Here is an 18,535-nt window from a genome sequence, read left to right on the forward strand (position 1 = left end):
AAAGTGTAATCAAGTTAATCAATATTTAGTAAAATGAAAGAAAGTGTGGATGGTAGGTGATCTCGGATATTGCATAACATTCTTAGAATAAATACAAATCGTCATTTTAATTACTTTTTTGACTGAAATTTAGCAAGTTTGCCACAAGCATTTGTCAGATTTTTAAGCTTATGTTTCCATTTTGTTCAGGTTGAAAATGTATTAAATCAGCAATTCTGCAAATTGCGAAATTGGCCTGTAAAGAACTCGCTAAACAAAAAAAAAAATATGTTGATAAAAATTGGTTGAATAATGTTAAAATTAATAACTTGTAAACACAAATTTTTGCACGGCTGCACTAAAGTATTTTATTTGAACACCTACAATATATAGAGTCTAGGTGTGAATCGACTAAGCTATACTCTGTCTGCATTGCACATACCAAAATGTATAACTTTTAACTATCGAGAAAGAGAAGAGGAACAGAGTACAAGAGAGTTCATTACAATGAGAGAATGAGCAGATAGTTTATGAACAACATAACTTGTTAATGTGCAAAGAAATATATGAGAATCGCATAGCGAGGCAGTACTTGAATAAAACGTTACTTGATTTGTGTGTGGGTAAAATTAATTTGCAATGAGAGCGCAAGTGGGAGGAGATATGCAGCGAGAGAGAAGATTCTTTGAGGGCGTCTTAGTTTAATAAAATATTTGACTACTATCTGATACACTTTCTCAGAGCTGGAGGCTAAGCGTACGCAGCGAGTTCCTCGTCGCTGCTGCATTTTTCGTCTGCCCTGCACACGTATCCTAATCATATCCACATTGGTACTTATTACGTTGATGATCTCATTGATATATCATGGCATTGTACTCGAGCGCATGGGTAAGCACAGAAGCAGGAAAAGCCTCATCTTAGCACTTAAATATGATTACCCTTTTCAGATCACCTGCGTCAAATAATGGCGCTCAATGAAAAGCACGCGCACAACTTGCAACCCATCGATGAAGATGTCTTGGCAAAAAGACCACAACTGCAGCCCTTTCACATACCGCTAAAGAAAGATGATCCCGATAGAATAGCTACCAAGAGCGAGGAGCAGTCATTGCGCTTAAAGCATATGCGCTTCAAGTTTCGAATGAAGCGAAAGCTTCGACTACCTCGAAGTTTGCAGTCTGTTGATCTGATTGATCCCCTCCAGCTGGAGGCCAACATGCAGCATCTGTATACAAGGATGCGCAGCAAACGTGCCAGGGCTGCTCTCAGCCAGTTGGAGAGCGAGTACGTGCGATGCAAGAAACAGACTCCAGAGGACTGCATGTCGGCCTTTATGCGCATGTACCAGATGGCCAAAGAGGTTACCGAGAAAATGGACAAGATGAAGGAAATTATTAGGGATCACCTAGGATCCCATAGCATTGAGTCGCATGAGTTTCATACATATGCACCAGCCAAGACGACCAGGACAACAGTGGAGCAGCAACAAGAGGTGACAACTCCGCTCACCAATGTCAGCGTGGCTGACAACGAGGAGACAACGCTGAAACCCAATAGAGTTAAGATTAAACCAGCACAAATCAGTTGGATCATCGATGGTCCTGGCCACGACGAGCAGGAGGCATATGTTGAGAATACGCCGAGAGCCATGGATCAGATCAATATGACCACAACGTTGGCTACAACAACAATGGAGAGCACAACGCCAACAACAACAATAGAGAGTACCACATCAAATAGCACACGCAGTAGCTCCTCCGCCACCACAGAAGAGAATACAACAGCTACCACCTCAATAGATGCCACCACATCAAGTAGTATGAGCAGCAGCAGCTCCTTCACCGTCACCACGAACGAGCCCTTGGCAATTCTTACCACCGAGGGACTAGACTCGGACAATATCACAGATCAAATCACTTGGATTCTGGACCGCTTCGATAAGGCCAAAGAGATTGTACACACCACAGAGGGAACTAATGAGAAAACAACCACAGGCACCACAGAGAAAACTATTTCGCCTCAGGTTGTGCTACAAGAGACAACCAGCTTATCAAGCTTTGAAATTCAGCCGGGTCCATTGCACTCCGATGACCATAGGACCCAGCCCAGCACAAATACAACCACAGCGCCTACAACAGATGCACCCGAATCATTCACGAAAACAACCGCAGGACTGAACGCGACGGACGTAGAAGATAAAGACATGCAGCCGGACTCCACTACGTTAAGTCCAACCACAATGCCCATTAGTACAGTCAGTACAACCACAATGCCCATTACTACGCTCAGCCCAACCACAACAACTGAAGCTGTGGATGGGTTCAATCGCACCGCATTTCCGACCAAGCCCAAGCCAATGAAGATCAGTTGGATTATTGACAGCGACGCCAGCAGTAATGAAGTGAATAACACAACCCAAGCTGCAGCCACTGAAACCACCACTGGAACCATTACTGAGACCACCACAGAGTCCACCACTGAAGGTGCACGTGCGGTGCATCCATTGGATAATCCCAGCAGCATAGAAAACATGCTGGACAGCTTTGAGCGCCATAGGCAGGAGAAGCCTTTACTCAAAGTGCTGCCTAGCAACGAGCAGGACAAGCCGCTTCTCAAAGTTGTGCCTAGTGATGAGCAAGAGAAGCCTGCTATCCAAGTGCTACCCAGCAATGAGACCACAAACCATGAAAAGTCCAAGACTCCGAATGTCTATGATCGCAATCATTGGCTGCAGAAGTTCGAGCAGGATGCAGCGCCGCCACAGGACGAGCTTATCGACACTTTTGGCACGGAGCTGGATGCCAAGAGTCTGCAGCAAATGGGGCCCAAAATAAACCCTATCAGTGGCAAGGTGCCAAATGGTAAAACAATTGTAGCTAGCCTGTGTCGTTCACAGCTCTGATATATACTATTTCCTTCCAGCCGCCGATGCACAGCTCATGTCTATGTGTGCGCAATTAACACGAAGACTGCGACAAAAGGCGGCCGCAGAGGGCGGCTCTGGTGAGATGGAACCGTTTACTGCATCGCCCAGCGTGCAGTTTACTAGCCGCGGACCGGGGGGCTTTCCGGTCTCTGGCGAAACAATGAAAGCCTCCGCCCAGTTCATGTTTAATCCGAGCTTTGGCATGCCCAGCATACCTGTGTGCTTCTATATGACACCCGCCAATTTCCGCATGCCGATGTGGTCGCCCACGCCCTCGTTTATGGGCATGCAGGGCGCCCACTTTGGTGGCTCGTCCAATGCCGGCGGCATATTCTTTGTACCGCAGCAGTTTGGGCCATCGGGCAATTTCTTTGGCGGCAGCGGCGGTACGGCGGGCGGTGCACAGAATCAGCTGCCCAACATCTTCTCGAAGAACGCATCACCACAGAAGCAGCAAAATGGACAGCAGCAGGTCTACTGCACCTACATGCAAAACCAGCAGGGACAAGCCGGACAGGGACAAACGATGCAAAACAATTTGTCGTCTGGCAGCCAGGCGGGCTTCTCCAATGCCAATTTCAAGATGCGGCATGCCAATCAGACGGGCATGGCTCATCAGAGCCAGATCATCTACGCCTCCTATCTGGGTTTGCCGGAACAGCCGCAGCAGCGTTTCAAGTGCCCGGAAGCGGATCAGCTGGCCTGCTATGGGCAGCAGGAGTGCATTGCCGCATCGCGCTGGTGTGACAATGTCATCGACTGTCCTGATGGCAGCGATGAGTCGGCCTGCACCTGCGCCGATCGACTGGATGAGGAGCGTCTGTGTGATGGCTATGCGGACTGCCCCATGGGCGAGGATGAGCTGGGCTGCTTTGGCTGTGAGTCTCTGGCGCACTCCTGCTACGAGAATGCCGAGGAATATGCGCGACATAATCGCTCCACATTGTCCATGTGCTACAGTCGCCACGAGCGCTGCGATGGTTTCCAGAACTGCTTCAACGGACGCGATGAGCTGCAGTGCAGCATGCTGCTCACAGATGTTGGCCATCATATGGTAAGCTCTGGGCGTACTCCTATAAGGATTACTCTTAGTAAATTTTCCTGTTGCTACTTAGTCACATGCAGCTTCTGCTTCGGAGGGTTATCTGTATCACAATCATCGCGGCGATTGGTATCCTGTATGCAACAATGGCGCTAGGTGGGCGGCCGCCGCCTGTGAATCGGAGGACCTCAATCAATCCGCAAATCTTACCTTCAAACAGGTTACGCTGTCGGGTCCATTCATAGAGCCCTCGTTGCATGCGGGCATACACTTTGCCCAAGGCTGCCATGGACGTAATGGTCAGGACACGCTGGTCGACCACGTTGCCTACGTCAAGTGTCCGCCTCCGCAGTGTGGCCTGCCCAGCAAGCCGAGCGCGAGTGGGCGCGCAAAGCGCACGAAGAGGGCACCCATTGAGGATCGCCTGGAGTCGGATAAAGGTCGGATCGTGGGCGGCAGCTATGCAAGTCCCTTGCAGTGGCCCTTCGTGGTGGCCATCTACCGAGATGGCAAGTTCCACTGTGGCGGCACCATCTACTCGGAGCATTGGGTAAGTCTGGACATTTAGAAGCCACCTCTACTTAGCAGCATCTAAAACCAACTCATAGATCATCAGCGCGGCGCACTGTGTAATCAACTATATCAAGTATTACTATGAGGTGCGCGCTGGACTCTTGCGCCGCACCAGCTACTCGCCGGCTACTCAGATACAAAGTGTTTCCCATGTGGTGGTGCATCAGGCTTACGAGCGCCGCAGCATGCGCAACGATCTCTCCCTGTTGCGCGTTGCGGCGCCGCTGGAGTTCAATCGCTGGGTGAAGCCTATTTGCTTGCCAGATATGGGACGAACCACCTTTGGCCAAGACTGGATCTGGGGTCCAGAGGAGCACACGCTCTGCACCGTCATTGGCTGGGGCGCCATAAGGGAGAAGGGTCCGAGCAGTAGGTGTGCGTGAGATCACATTTGACAAATCATACTGAATTTTGTATATGCTGCAGGTGATGCCATGCGCCAGGTCATTGTGCCCATACGCAAAGGCTGCACGGATCCCGAGGATCGGGCTTCTGAGGACGTTTGTGCCGGTGAGCCGGGTGGTGGTCGCGATGCCTGCCAAGGAGACTCGGGTGGACCGCTCTTCTGCCGCAGCGTCAGTCAGCCGGAACAATGGTATTTGGCGGGCGTCGTCAGCCACGGCAATGGCTGTGCGCGACCCAAAGAGTTCGGCGTCTATACACGGGTTGCCCTCTATCTGGACTGGCTGGAGCTAGCCGTGAAGCCAGGCTTGCTTCCAGCACGCCAGCCGCTGCAGCACTGTCCGGGATTCATATGCGTTTGGGGCGGCAAGCGTTGCATTTCCCAGCGTTTGCGCTGCGATCGCAACGTGGACTGCCTGGGCGGCGAGGATGAGGTGGGCTGTGCCTACAACTTTATTCCCGACATGGTGGGCAGCCAGCAAACAGTAAGCAGCACCACAGAAAGCGACTATTATCCACAGAAACAAACGGCAGCACACGACCAGGAAGCACAGCAGACGGAGCACAAGCAGCGTCAGGATGTTTCTATTGAAGATGCGAATTTGATTGCGCATATGCTGACAGCGCCACCACCCGAAAACGAAACCAGACAGCTCGGCACAACACCAGAAACAGCACAGACTGATACATGGACAATAACTGAGGAGAGCAGCACGCCGGCAGCAGAGAATGAAGCGGAGCTTGACAACACGACTTCAGCCACTTCGGCAATAACAACCACAACATTACCAACAACCATATTGCAAACGACAACAACAGCAACAACAACATTGCCAAACAGAACTTTGACCACAACTTTGCCGCCGCCTACAACAACAGTTTGGCCAACACCCACCGAGGATTTGATGAAATTGACGGATCTGATGAGCCAGCTGCTTGAAGAGTCAACAACTGCAAACACAACGCTGTTCGCGTTCACGACAGATGCGCCCAATATGGGCACAACAACAAGTGCAACACTTGGAACAACAGTTGCAACAACAACTCACGCTGAGAGCACAACTTTGGCGGCTTCCAAAGCCGCCGACAGCAGCACAACAGAAGCTGTGACACAGCCCACAACAACAGAGACAACTCTGGCAACAACAGAGAGAACTTCAACTTTGGCACCAACAGTAACAACACCAGCAACAACAACTTCACCCGCATCACAGCCAACTGCAACAACAACGCTAACAACATCAACTACACCAAGAACAACAGCTGCATCAGCCGCAACCCCAAAGCCAAGCACAACAGAGCGCAGCAAAGTCAGCGCGGCGGACAAGCAGCTGCCCAATAAGTTCATCTGTCGGAAGTAAGTCCTATTCCCAGCTTTAGTAGTTTGGAGTAGTTTATAAATCATTAATGCCTAATTTTAACTGTCCAGAATGCCTCAAATTGTGGATCTGCAGCATCGCTGTGATCGCAGAGTGGATTGCGAGGATGGCACCGATGAACTGGAGTGCAGCTGTCGTGACTATCTCAAGGGCGGCCTCAGCACACTCATTTGCGATGGAAAAGCCGACTGTGAGGATCTGAGCGATGAGCAGAACTGTGGTAAGCTCAAGGCAAACCCAAAGAGCCACTGCATCATTTAAAGTGAAATTTATCCAACTGCAGGTGGCTGCCAGGAGCACGAGTACCACTGCGCGCTGTCCAAGAGCTGTCTGCCGCTGGCCAAGCGCTGTGACAAAGTTGTGGATTGCAAGTTCAGTGAGGATGAAAAGGATTGCTGTATGTTGTTTCGCCCAGCTCCAGGCTCGCAATTAACTTGTTAACTCTCCATTCACAGTTGCCTTAACCAACGGCCACGATGTGCACTTCGATGCGCATCAGCAGCCCAAGTTCAGCAGCGCTGGCGTCTTCTCGAAGAATACGCACGGTTCGTGGCGCGTGGTTTGCGCCCATGAGACAGGCTTCCATGAGCAACAGGCTAAGACGGCGGATACAATCTGCGCCTTGCTGGGCTTCAGGGGCGCCCACTACTACAACAGCACGGAGTTTGTCAGCCAGCAGGAGATGCATCCCGTTAGCCCAGAGCTAATCAGATCACATTCTGGCAACCAGCTGCGAGCGCTGATGCGGGACAATGTCCAGCTGACCAGCACGGAGATGGTTCTCCCGAAGCACGCACAGCAAGTGCCGCACGGGCGACAAAAGGCGCGTATCGTGCCCAACAAGTGTCTGGGCATCTATGTGGAATGCAATGCCCGTTCTAATATTACATTGCCGCTGAAAACCTTCAGCGCTGGACAGGCGATAATTCAGCGTCCCACTGGGAATCTACCGGAGCTGCTGCCCACAATTAGCACGCACAAGAAGCCAAATGTGCACTTTAAACCGCAGCAGCCGGCGCAGCTGGTCAACAAAAAGGATGAAATTATGGATCGCCTGGACATGCTGATCAAGAGCAAGAATAACAAGACGCTGCTGGTGCAGGAGCAGCTGCACGAGGCCATTGAGGAGCTGCATTGGCCTTGGCTGGCTGATGTCTATGTGAATGGTGAACTCTGGTGTCTGGGAGTCCTCCTGGACAAGCACTGGCTGCTGGTGCACGAGAGCTGCCTCACCGGCATAAGGTTTGTTGGGTGCATCTATCAGTCTATGATAACTTCTGATCTGCTCTAATCTTCTGCAGCTTTGATACGCACTACATCAGCGCCTTGCTGGGCGGTGGCAAGACCAAGCGCTCTTTGCACCGCAGCACCCACGAACAGATACTTCGTGTGGACTGCTTTGAAGCGGTGCCCAGGTCCAATGTACTGCTGTATCATCTGGAGCAGCCGGCAAGATTTACGCACTACGTCCTGCCCACTTTTCTGCCTGATATGTAAGTACCTGAATTTGTCCATAAATTAAGCTTACTGAGAACCCGTTTATTCCACAGTTCTGATGAACAAGAGAGCGCCCCGCATGAATGCATCAGCATGCTGCATGATGATTTCACTGGACGCATCAAGACGGTGGCCATTACAAGAGTCAGCAATGATACCAGCTGCAACTCCTGCTATCAAATGCAGGAGCGTCAGCCCTCAGGTAATTTGATGCGCATGCTAAATGTAAGCGCCGAGGATATGGCATCCATATCGGACGAAGTGGAACTGCTTAGCGGTGTCACGGCCAGGGCGATGCCTGCACTCACCAAATTCACCAGCTGCACGCAGTTTGGACAGAGGAATCTGAGTGATGTTCAAGTGCAGCCCAGCGATCAGGGCGTGCTTGTGTGCCGGGATTCGCACACCGGCTGGTATCCTTCGGCAATCTTTATTTATAATAATACCAACTGCCAAAGCTTCAGAGCGCCTTTTGGCATTAGGACACTGAACGAGGCCTACAAGTCACTGCAGGAAATTATGGGTATTTAATTTGTAGTTGTGTGCAATTCTAGTTGACTATTTAACTGCGATGTATTCTGCACAGATCAACCGCATTGCACCAATGTGCAGTCATCGCCTCCATGTGAAACACATCGTTGTCCCCTGGGCGTCTGTCTGCCGCAGTCGGCGCTCTGCGATGGCCGCAGCGACTGTCACGATGGGAGCGATGAGGAAGTGTCCAAATGCCGTGAGCTGAAACAACGCTGTGCACCGGGCGAAATGAAGTGCCGTACGAGCGCCAAGTGTGTGCCCAAGAGCAAGTTTTGTGATCATGTGCCGGACTGTCAGGATATGACGGATGAACCCACAATATGTAGCTGTTTTACGTATTTGCAGTGAGATATATACAGCTTGATATTGATAAAGTAAATAGTAATGATATTGATTCCTTTTAGGGCCACGGACCCTTCCAAGATATGCGATGGCAAGCGCAATTGCTGGGACAAGAGCGATGAAAGTTCGGTGCTGTGCAACTGTACCGCGGATCACTTTCAATGCAGCTCGTAAGTCAACTATAAACAAGCACTTGGTGCCTCGCCTTTAACTCTCTTTAACCCTTTAGCTCTCCTGAGGATTGCATACCACGTGATTTTGTGTGCGACAAGCATCCTGATTGTCCCAACGGCGAGGATGAGCGCTTCTGCTTTGGTATTGAGCACCCGCTGCAGGAGCAGCAGCAGGATTACTGGGCGCATAGTGAATATAGTCACAAGAAGTTAGTATCACAGTATGGCCAAGTAATTGAACAAACATATGGTATTTGGCACACCAAATGCTTTCCCAAGACTTCGCCACCAAGCATATCCGAAGTGCGTGATATCTGCAAGAAGCTGGGCTACAATCCGGATCGATTTCCCAGCTATCGCCTCATCGATGATGCCACCAACGAGGCCAAGCACACCTTTGAGGTAGCTGACAGACGAGGTCGCGCTTTCGGCAATGACACATTGGTCGGCAAATATCGGGACTCCACAAAGGCGCTGATCGTCAGCAAATTTTCGCCGCTGCAGCTTAACGAACAGCTAACGCTGTTCCTCAAGCCTAGCCGGCCTATTGCTGAGCTGGTTAGATGGAATACAACGGATTCGAATCGCTGTTTCAGGCTGGAAATACGCTGTGCATGAATATTTATTTCTAAAACCTATCTAAATCTCGTGATTGTATTTTTGTACGTTTTAGTAGCAAATTAAAACGGGATTATTAACATTCTCTAATAAATACTAAAATGTTTTTCTATTTTTTAAAATTATGTTTCAATTTTTTATTTATTTATCATTTTTAATCAGTTGTCTAGTTGCCGCATAATTTTTTGTTATGTATGTATACTTTTTTTATTTATTTAATCATTTTCATTTCCGTTTGTTTTTAGAATTTTAAGTATTTTTGAAGCTGGGTTCCTGAACTTGATTATGTTTAACAAACAAATTTATGTTTTTATAAATGTAAAAAATCGCATGTTTGTTCTTGTTTAGTCAAAATGTAAACAATTGAATACTTAAAGCACTTATCATAATTTCTGTTTTTGTTTGTTTTGTTTGGTTTTTTTTTTAATATAAATTCGTTAAAAAGATTAAAGATTGTTTTTTTTTTCGAAAAAAAGGTACTTCAGAATCATAAATATTAAGTATCTTAAGAACAGTTAAACACCTTGTGGGGATTAGTCCAGTTTTGATGTTGTTTTATAAGTACAGTTAACAATAGTTAGGTTTTAATATAATATATAAGTATTTTAACGAGCATCATAGTTTTCTTTTTTCATTTTAAAGAAGGCTGGGTACAATTTTTTTGTTTGTTAGTTTTTTAATAAGTCTTTGGCGCTGATTACAACAATATAAGTATGGGAATACTCTTAGTAAATTTAAGTAAATTAAATGAATTTTAGGGAATTTTAGACAATTACTTCAAATATTATTTAGGAAAGTTTAATTAATAAGTGAATTTTAGTTTATTATTTGTTTCTTGTTTTTTTATACAAATAAAAAACAATATTTTCTTTATAATTTCAAATTGAATCACAAATGTCTTTTAAATATTTGTTGTATGTATGAATAATACTTAGGCTTATGTTATATTTGGTTAGTTGTGTATTTAAAATATGCGTATTTGTTTTAAGTGTAGTGAGCGCATTGAAAAGCTATGCTAGAGTGTGGCTTATAAGCTTCCGAGTGTGAATGTTAGTGATTGGTTTCAGGGTTTAGATTTAATACAGCACATAGTAGATATAGGCATAAAGTTTTTAACACAACCTTTTTCGCGATTCTAGGTTTAGAGCTTTAGAGCGAAAGCGTAAAACAGTTAAACTAGTGGCCAATTATCAAAGTCCAGTTGCTTATACTAAATTCATTTTAGACTTTATTTGCAGCTATTTCCATTTGTAACTTTCTTGCCATTTTGAAAACAATTTCGGGTCTTAAATATCGTTTACGTTGTCATGAAACACAGCAGTTTATATATTTACATGTACATTTTTATAATTTATAAGTACCTATCAAATTAGTTGCTGTCACTAATGTTATGGCATCATTTTCATATTCATTATCATTTTAGTTTAGGAATTTCGTAAACATTACTAACTACATAATTTGTGTGTTAAATGTTGTTGTTGCTAAAACTCTTAATGAAATAGTTGGTGCGTTTGTATTTACAATTTGTATATATATATATATATATATATATATATATATATATATGTATCTAGTATTTGTTATCGTAAATAGTTAGTATAGTTAGTATATGCTAAGTAGGTATATTAAAGCTTAGGAAGTTAGTAGATTTCACTGCAAGTTTTCACGGTTTTCTTCACACTGATGAGCGCCCCTGTCTAAATTAAAATATATTTATAATAGGTGGTTAAGTATATGATGTTCTTTCAGTTAAATATACAAATATATTTTAAGTTTTCTTTTTTCAGCCTGGGAATTATAGCTATCAATTTGGCATTCCCTCAGCTCTTAAAACAAAAAGAAATTAACTTTTATATTCGTTCTCCCTTCAGCTTTAAAGTATGCAAAGGGTTTTTAGAAATTTAATTTAGCCCAAGAGCATGTTGCAAGTTGGCTTTAGACAAGTTAACTCTTTAAAAAAATGGAGTAATTTTTACGGAAATCTCATAACCCGAAAACTAAAGAGAGTTCATCTCAAGAGCGTGGAATAATTCAAATATTGAGAAAAAAAAAATTAAATAAAGAAACTCAAAGGGGTTAATATTCAATAAATAAATCATATATTTTACTAGAACTTTCACAACGCACACAGTTGATGCTTAAAAACAAATCACTGATTAAATAAATAACTAAACAAAAGTCAAGCAAACACCTTTAGCAGATGACGTCATTTGTGAAATTTGTGCGCTTTCTGGGCCCATTAAAACTTTGGCTTAGGCTAAAAATTAAAAAATAACTAACTAAACATTCAGTTAACAGAAAAGGACAGTACACTCAACAAACGAATGAACAATTAAGTAAGAGCAAAACATATAAAACCATAGCTGAATATATCTATATGGAGTTGACTATAATTTCGATCACTGTACGACAACATTGGCTAAATGACGAGTTGATTGATTGAGAGCTTGCGAGTGTTTAAATATAGATTTGAGTTTCATTTTTTATAGGTGGCTACTTCAGCTTTCCCTTCGTTCCCATGCTTTCTCTTCATCCCTTACATGTGCTCTCTGGTCTGTTGTCTCTGTTCCGACGTCTAGAAGAGCAGAAGCTAGCCACGAGGTTCTTAAGTACTTTTCTCTTTACACTTTTCCGTTCCATTGCTCTCTTCAATAGGTGGTGAATCCAGCTGGGTGCGCACCAAATGAGCTGGCAGACCCATATTGATGGGATCATTGAGACGTCTCAGATTATATTCCAATTCCGCAGATCTGCGCTTCAGTCGATTATAGTGTTCCACATCGAACTGAACTTTTTTGGCATTCTTATAAATGTTCAGCGAGTACTGGCGATTATATACATTCTCCATGATATATTCCTGGCAGGGATTTTGGATGCGATTATTGAACATATTGGTTCCTTGAAATGAGTACAATCTTCGAACTTACTCGCTTGGTTACACAATAGTAGGCGTACATGGCCATTGTCGTGCCATAGGTGACAAAATAGGTCACCGGCTCCATAATATCCCAAGAGTATTCCCACCAGGTCAAGCGCGCGAGTATGCCGAATTGCACGGACATTAGACCCAGGCCCACCCAGGTCATCATATTGGTTCGGCGCTCAGCATTTTTAACCAGCTCCATTTTTTTCTGGTGTACAAAACAATTGATAATCGGGTTAGTCCATTAGATGTGTTTAATAGTCAACCAACCTCCTCTAGCGGCTCCAGTTCGTAACGCAGGTTTTCCAGTTCCTTGGCCAATTGATTGCTCTTCTCCAGCTGATACTCGCCCACATTGAAGGCCTCGTAGAGCTGCAAAAACTCGGATTTATGTGAAATTCATACGGCCTATTCATTGTTTCGCGCACCTGTGCTATGATCTTGCGCACATCGTCCATCTTGTCAATCTTCTCCGTCGTGATCTTTTCGCGTTCTGGCGGCTTCACATCCAAATTGCGATTGTTTATTTGTATACTGCCATTAAAAATATACGAGTTAGTTGTCCATTTTTGTTTGCGCCACCTTTTATACACTGTTAAGCTGTCTATGGAAATTTGTTTTGAAACAAAGTTTGGTTTGCTGGATCTTGGGGTAACTATTTAAATTTGAATAGAACTTAAGCGACTCAGGCGCCAGACAAGTGGCAACCGTCCATGAACAATGGCAGTTGTATATCTAGTTGACGTTGGAATCGTTATTGGGGCTGCTGTCTCTTTTAAGTGGTGCCAGTAAGGCTAGAAGCCCCAGCTCTTTATGCAATGTTTGGTTGCGCACAAGCCTTCGCGAGTTTGCAATTGTGCATACAATTTTATTTTATGCCCACCCCGGAGATGCATCCCATATACATAACTGAGAACGGAATCGAATTTATGCATTTGAGTCATATAGCATTCTGCTGGACTTAAAAAGCCGGCCAGCTTGTTGGTAGGCCAGGTACTTGGCTATATTGGCTTGTGGAATGGCCCAATGATTTATAGTGATGCTTGAGAGACTTTTTTTTTAAATGCATGGAAACATTTTTTATCATACTATTTATTGATTGCTTATCTGCCATGTTTCATATCTTTGAACAGGCCCTGCCTCATGTAACGCTAGCTTGACATTGGCGGATTGTGGTTTAATGCACACCATAAAGGTAAGCCCCGTCAGATATAAGCAGCAGGTGTTATATTGCGGCACTTACCTGAATTCATCGTCCAGCAATCGTTCAATGGTGCAGGAGGAAGCAATGCGCACGCCGTGCTTGTTGATAACCGCAGCACGATCTATGCCCCGATCCTCCTCCCTGAGCATTGTCAGCAGATTCCCAACGGTGTGCGAGATGGGCTTCAAGGCGAACTGGCACAGCTCATTGCGACTTGGCAGGCGAACTGTCAAATGAGGCATGCCATTGATATACTCCAGACTGACATCATCTATGGGGCAAGAGAGTAGGACAAAATGAGGGGCGACATTAAAAGGTTTTCTCAATAGCTTGATACATTTTTTTTTAGTTTTCTTTAAACTACGTAAACGTTTTTAGGAACAGCTTGAAGATCCCTAAAGCCATACACAAGAGAGATTAATCTTAGTCGAAACAAATGCGAAAAAGTGACTTTTGGCTTTTACTAAATTTCCAAGAAGCTTGCGAGTTAGTTACTCTAACGCCAGCTGCGGCACAAAGTTCTGTTAAGTGTCGAGTCATGATGTGGCAACGTTTCTAACCTAGCCCAACAGTGCTTATGATTGTAAGCAGTTATAGTTATATAGTATTTGTGTCAGATTGCGTTGCAGGTTTTTTTGTATTAATTGCCCGCAGAGCTACTCAAGGTTGTTGAATGCAGTTAGTCGTACGAATTGATCGCTGAGGCATGACGCATATGACGCCTGCCCCCAAGCGATGTGGCAAAGATTGGTAGCTAGCTAAAAATGAGCAGATGAGACACAAATGACAGAGGCAACAATTCAATTAGCTGTTGCTGTACTAACACACACACACTCACACACTCACACACACACCTCTTTAAATAGTGAGTGTGCGTGTTAAAGTTTTCACTTTGTCGCATGTGTGGGCTGCGCTTTTGTTCAGCAGCTTTGAAGTAGCACAAAGCACAAGCGCCTATGCTATGTAAATATATATATATAAATGTATATATAGAAATTAATACATATAATTTATATATACATGTGTTTCGCTGTGGCACATGCAACACGCCAAGTGGCCAGCGATGCAAGCAGCAGCCCAATAGCTTCTAATAAGAGATTTGCCTCAGTTTAAGCGCATTTACTGGGTCTTAGTTGTAGTTGCTGTCTATAAGCAGTAGATGTTGTTGCTGTTGTTGTCGGCGGCGCCACTGAAATGTGGGTAACTAGTGTTGTTGTTATTACTGTTGTTGTTGTTGTTGTTGGTTTTGTTGCTTGGCTAACTGCGCCCAGGTCCATCGCTCATTGCTAGCTGTTGTTGTGATTATTATTTTCATGCACTTTGATTTTTTGGGATTTTAAACACATTTTATATGTGTGTTTTATGTTTTCTTTTTTTTTTCTCCTTCTACTTCTCTTCTGTTATTTTCTATATATATTTTTTCTGTTTGCGGCTTCTGCTTGATTATTGATAGTTTGAGAGTTTTGTGTTAATTTTCAGTTAACTTTCTGATTTTCGCGCTTGCAGACGTGTGTCTCGGTTTGTTGATCGCTGAGTCGAGTCGAGTCGAGGCTCACGCACACATACACACGCACACCCAACGAATCTGTGGCTGTGCGTTGTGCTTTGTTGTTTTAGTGTACGTGGCAAGAAACTATAAAAATATACTCGAATGCTATAAACCATATGTGGTATAAGCTATGCCCAACTAACTAGCACTAACTAAACTATTAAAAGAATATGGCCAAAAGAAAAAAAAGTTCTATGAACTTGATTCATGTTTTGCTGTCGTGTCAAAGTGCTGCCACATTGCGTTGCCGCAATCAAAGCTGCTGCCTGCCACAACACACACACACACACACACACACACACACACACACACACACACACTATTTGATTTGTATGTGGATAGCATTGCCTACAACGCAAAAAGTTCAATTTTGCAAACTTTGACAAGCGGCAAGCGGCATTTGCTCTCAGATAACTAACCACAGGAAGCATGACGCATACGCATTCACACACACACATAAAATACCCACAACCGAGTTGTGAGTCCTGTCACTGATTTTGTTGTTACCAGTTATATCGTTGTTGCCAAAGTAAACACTAACCATAGAGGTTTTCAACACCCCTCAAAAACCGCAGAGCGTGCAGGGGCGTGCAAACATTGATTAAATTCCTGTTATCCTGTAGGAGCGTGTCATGTCTTTGCCACAACTTTTGGTGCTTTGCTCTCATCAAAACTTAATAGGCAGTTTCCGCAGGCCAAGCACAGGGTTAACAAGTGTCACACATTCACATAGACATAGACATCACACACACACACATTCAAAGGAATTGAGGTCAAAGTGTAGCAGGCGGAAATGCAATGCGGCAATCAGCCTACAAATTTATAACAGTCAGCTTTTGTAGTCGTTGCACGTGTGTGTGTGTGTCCATGTGTGTGTGTCAGTAGTATACTTGCAATTAAGTCTTATTTAAGTTGACTACGCGATGTTAAATAGCTGAGCATAGTATAGATCATTTGTTAGCTTAGGTCAACTGAACCTTGCATGAACTTCACATAGTTAATTGGATATTCAAAGGTCAGCTTTTTACATAGCATTAGGTTTAAAAATAAGTGCACACCCAGAAAGGTGGCATTTCTATTATCACTACAGAGACAGTTAATACAAAGAAGTAAGGTATGTCAATTTGTGTTGAATTTAAATTGGGATTATATTTTTCGGTTTCTTAATTTTAATTAATTATTTTTAAAAAAAATTCTTCGAACAAAGACTAGAAACTCGCTAAAAAGCTTTTTCGTTTAATAAATATTTTTTGTAAAATATCATATTTGAAACTTTAAAAACCAATCAAGTTTTCTAGTTGTCGTTTCGAGTTTCCCCCTATATGTATAATATAGTCAGTTTCGTGTTCAGTCACATATCGGCTAATATGCAAATTGCTTGCATTCTCGCGCAGCTCTATAATATTGTCATCTGTGGCGGGCAATCAGAATAGCTTGGCAACTGTGTTGCATACTTAGCGGCAACGCGCCTTGCAATGTTGCAACGGGGCGTATGAGCGTTGCATGATTACATGAGTTCTGGCTTCTGTGCAGGTCCTTGCTTTGGCATCCCCCCCTGCTCGGCGAGTATGTAAAATTTGTTGCTCTGCTGTATTATTATGAATTCCGCACTCTGCAATTTGACGGCGATTTCATTTTGAATACATGTTCAACAGCTCTGGCTGTGTTGCATGTTGTGCGTGGGTGCGTGTGTAACAATTGGGCATTTAAATTAAATTATAAAAGCTCAGTCGAAGCGTTTAAAAACTGCATGCATAAGGCATTTAAAAGTACATTTCAAATTGAGCACAAACATAAATAAAAGAAAGAAACACACACACAAAGTGAAAAGCGCGCAACAAACACTCAACTTGAGCTATTAGTGGGTAAGTTCTGTTAGTTGATGAGGCGGGGCTAGGCGTGTGGCAGTGGCAACACGATAACTCCTTTGTGCTGAGATTACGCGACACGACGATAAAGTCGGCTGCGGCTCCATTGTGCAACCAAGCGCTGAGAGCAGGACTTAGGACTGCGACTCCTATTTGTACCTGACCAGCAGCTACCTACCATTGTGTGGCGACAAAGTCGAAGTGGTGCCACAGGCAGAAGAAGAAGAAGACGACGACGACGCATTGGTGGCAGTATTATTTACGAGCGGCAGCGGCTGAGAAGGTCGCTCCGAGGAGCCAGGCGACGACAAATGGGAGCTTGTTCCTGTTTTACCAATTGGTGTTGTTGTAGTTGTTGGATCGCCTGCTGATACTATCGTTGTTGTTGTTGCTGTTGTTGTTGTAGCTGTTGTGTTCTTTAAGCGTTCAATTAGTGTTTGCTTTTTGCCCGTTACGCTCTGGCCGCGTGCTCGCAGAAGCGCCTTCAAATCTCTCAAATTGAGGCGCCCAAAATCCTCGCCTGGCAACGGAGAGCAGCGAAAAAAAACACAAAGAACACATAAAAAAAAGAAAAATAGGCGTGCCAGAAAATAAGTAAAATGAAATTAAAATTTTTCATGAAAAGGTGTTAGGCGAGGCGTGGCATACAGAAGAAGAGAAAGAAGAAAAATTAAAAAAAAAAAGAGAAGAAAATGGCAAGCGGCAGGCGAAAAGTGCAGAAGCAGCTGCTGCGCCGGCACCTTTTCTTCTGCATAATGAATCAGAAAACAAACAGCGCCCACAAAAAAGGGCAGCATATAAAAAAAGGAAGGCAGCAGTAGGAGTGAGAAAAAAATCGCAGTTAAAATTGATGGCACGTGCAGTTAACGCCACGCAAAATGCACATAAAAAACACCAACAAACTCGAGTAAATGTGTTAAAAAGCAGCGAAAAAAAAACAGACTGTGACTGGCCCCAAAATGTTGATGAAGACACGCGCCCCGGACGTAGGCAGGACCCAAGTCCTGTGACATCTTTCTTTTATTTTTTTTTGTATCAAAAACCAGGAAATGACACGCACAACGCGCGACATTAATGCAGAGAGTGATGAAATGCGGGCGGAGTTGACAGCCGTGTGGCAGGCAGTTGAATGCTTTTGTCAGCCACAGACTGCATGATAAGTTGCAAAGTTGTCTGATTTTGAATAAGTCACGTAAATTACAAGAGCTCTAATATTAGAGCTATAACAAATTAAGGCAATTAAACAATTTATTAAGCATTTGTTGACTTTATAATGCACGACAAGTGTCTGTTTCTTTTGAATATGGCTTAAGCACTTACTTTAATGGAATTTCCTGAAAAACAATATATCTCTAACCCCCCACTTAGTACATTAATCCGCTTCCCCTTTGTATAATAAAGCTTTGACTGGCTTTCAGCTTTCGCTCCAAACCTATTTGCTTTGGACTTTTCGCACAGCCCTTTGCTATCCTGACCACTTTGGTCTGTTTAAGACCAGTTATTTTATACGATGCCCTTCGTTATCC

At 44.2% G+C, this 18,535-nt stretch overlaps 2 protein-coding genes across 2 annotated transcripts in view; one reads left to right on the plus strand and one right to left on the minus strand.

The window, feature by feature from the left end:
- Nucleotides 1-33: 33 nt before the first annotated feature.
- LOC115769460 (serine protease nudel) lies at nucleotides 34-9,465 on the plus strand. Its single transcript, XM_030714273.1, has 19 exons — nucleotides 34-52; nucleotides 721-867; nucleotides 927-1,710; nucleotides 1,885-2,599; nucleotides 2,678-2,840; nucleotides 2,902-3,959; nucleotides 4,021-4,497; nucleotides 4,556-4,889; nucleotides 4,947-5,933; nucleotides 6,003-6,028; nucleotides 6,257-6,279; nucleotides 6,352-6,521; nucleotides 6,585-6,698; nucleotides 6,757-7,543; nucleotides 7,603-7,794; nucleotides 7,852-8,321; nucleotides 8,385-8,676; nucleotides 8,737-8,844; nucleotides 8,904-9,465. Exons 1-19 carry the CDS (start codon nucleotides 34-36, stop codon nucleotides 9,463-9,465), a joined length of 7,428 nt encoding a protein of 2,475 aa, XP_030570133.1.
- A 2,094-nt stretch (nucleotides 9,466-11,559) lies between these two features.
- LOC115769983 (calcium uniporter protein, mitochondrial) overlaps nucleotides 11,560-18,535 on the minus strand; it is a 43,648-nt gene continuing 36,672 nt past the window's right edge. The window contains exons 3-7 of the mRNA XM_030715043.1: nucleotides 13,632-13,863; nucleotides 12,817-12,922; nucleotides 12,659-12,760; nucleotides 12,393-12,596; nucleotides 11,560-12,322 (exon numbers count right to left, since the gene is read on the minus strand). Of these exons, the coding sequence (XP_030570903.1) occupies nucleotides 12,071-12,322; nucleotides 12,393-12,596; nucleotides 12,659-12,760; nucleotides 12,817-12,922; nucleotides 13,632-13,863 (896 nt within the window). The 3' untranslated portion in view covers nucleotides 11,560-12,070. The remainder of the gene's footprint in view (nucleotides 12,323-12,392; nucleotides 12,597-12,658; nucleotides 12,761-12,816; nucleotides 12,923-13,631; nucleotides 13,864-18,535) is intronic.

The sequence above is a fragment of the Drosophila novamexicana genome, unplaced genomic scaffold (genome assembly GCF_003285875.2).
Source record: "Drosophila novamexicana strain 15010-1031.04,08,12 unplaced genomic scaffold, DnovRS2.1 tig00004554-arrow-pilon, whole genome shotgun sequence".
NCBI classification, from domain to species: domain Eukaryota; kingdom Metazoa; phylum Arthropoda; class Insecta; order Diptera; family Drosophilidae; genus Drosophila; species Drosophila novamexicana.

Bases quoted from the DNA above. Each gene is read 5' to 3' on its own strand.
- LOC115769460 (XM_030714273.1), top strand. The intron at 6,280-6,351 runs GTAAGTCCTATT...TTAACTGTCCAG, and splicing joins AATAAGTTCATCTGTCGGAA to AATGCCTCAAATTGTGGATC. The intron at 8,322-8,384 runs GTATTTAATTTG...TATTCTGCACAG, and splicing joins GTCACTGCAGGAAATTATGG to ATCAACCGCATTGCACCAAT.